The sequence below is a fragment of the Charadrius vociferus genome, unplaced genomic scaffold (assembly GCF_000708025.1).
Source record: "Charadrius vociferus isolate BGI_N301 unplaced genomic scaffold, ASM70802v2 scaffold138, whole genome shotgun sequence".
In the NCBI taxonomy this organism is placed as follows: domain Eukaryota; kingdom Metazoa; phylum Chordata; class Aves; order Charadriiformes; family Charadriidae; genus Charadrius; species Charadrius vociferus.
This window is the reverse complement of record NW_009649728.1, coordinates 128361-129586: the sequence shown is the minus strand read 5'-3', so window position 1 is coordinate 129586 and position 1226 is coordinate 128361. Positions and strand designations below refer to the sequence as shown.

General features: G+C 60.2%; 1 protein-coding gene across 1 annotated transcript in view; it reads left to right on the top strand.

Moving 5' to 3' along the window:
• LOC104291587 (sodium- and chloride-dependent glycine transporter 2-like) overlaps window positions 1-1226 on the top strand; it is a 29233-nt gene that overhangs the window by 20266 nt on the left and 7741 nt on the right. Inside the window, exons 12-13 of the mRNA XM_009890840.1 lie at window positions 789-887; window positions 1153-1221. Coding sequence (XP_009889142.1) covers window positions 789-887; window positions 1153-1221 — 168 coding nt within the window. The remainder of the gene's footprint in view (window positions 1-788; window positions 888-1152; window positions 1222-1226) is intronic.

Below are 1226 nucleotides of genomic sequence, written 5' to 3'. Positions count from 1 at the left end.
CCATGGCTGTGGACAGCCTGGAGCTGGGGTGGGCAGGGAGATATCCTCACTACAAGAAAGACATTGAGGTGTTGGAGTGTGTCCAGAGAAGGGCAGCGGAGCTGGTGAGGGGTCTGGAGCACAAGCGTGATGAGGAGCAGCTGAGGGAACTGGGGTTCTTCAGCCTGGAGAAGAGGAGCTGAGGGGAGACCTAATCACTCTCTACAACTACCTGATAGGAGGGTGTAGAGAGGTGGGGGCTGACCTCTTCTCCCTAGGACGAGGGGAAATGGGTTCAAGTTCTACCAGGTGAGGTTTAGATAGGATATTATGAAAAAAATTTTCACTGAAAGGGTTATCAACCATTGGAAGAGGCTGCCCGGGGAGGGGGGAATTCGCCATCCCTGGAGGTGTTTAAAAAAAGGGTAGATGTGGTACTTGGGGACGTGGTTTTGTCAGGTTAGGTTAATGGCTGGGCTTGATGATGTTAAAGGTCCCTTCCAACCTCAACAAGTCTATGATTCCGTGATTCTGTACCCCGTCCTGCTGCCCACGCGCAGCTCAGCCCTGCAAGGAGGTGGTGCAAAGCCGGGCTGTGATTTTCCCTGTGCATGGGGGATGCAATTTCCTCTCCACCCACCGAAGCATGGTGGATGTTCAGCACCCAACACCACCTCGGCTCGGCCCCAGCATGGGGTGTCGTGGGCACCCTGGAGCGGGTGCAGCCGGCAGGGCCACGCTGGGGGCAGGCAGGGGCACGGCCCTGACCCTCTCCCCGGGTGCCTGCAGGCGTGAACCAGTTCTGCCAGGACATCGTGGACATGATCTGCCGGTGCCCACCCTGGTGCAGCCACATGCTGGGCTACTTCAAGGCGTGCTGGGCCTTCTTCACCCCCTGCCTGCTGTTGGTGAGCACCGAGCGCCCACCTGGGGCTGGGGGTCGAGGTGGGGAGAGCTCTTCTCCCTCCATCTTTCCCTCCCCTCTGAGAGGGGCAACTTTTGCCGTGGGTTTGGAGCTGGTGGCCATCCCGGTGCCCTTCTGGGCCTCTCTGTGGCTGCTGGAGGGAGTTTGGGGTGGCCCTGGGGGGTCCCTGCGGCCCCAAGCCTGGCCAAGACCTCTGGGGACAGGCAGTGCCACGGCGCCACGTCACCCCTGCCCACCCTGCCTTCCAGTTCACACTCATCTACACCTTCCTGGACATGTACGGCGTGCCCCTGCGCTACGGCAACTACGAGTTCCCTGCCCG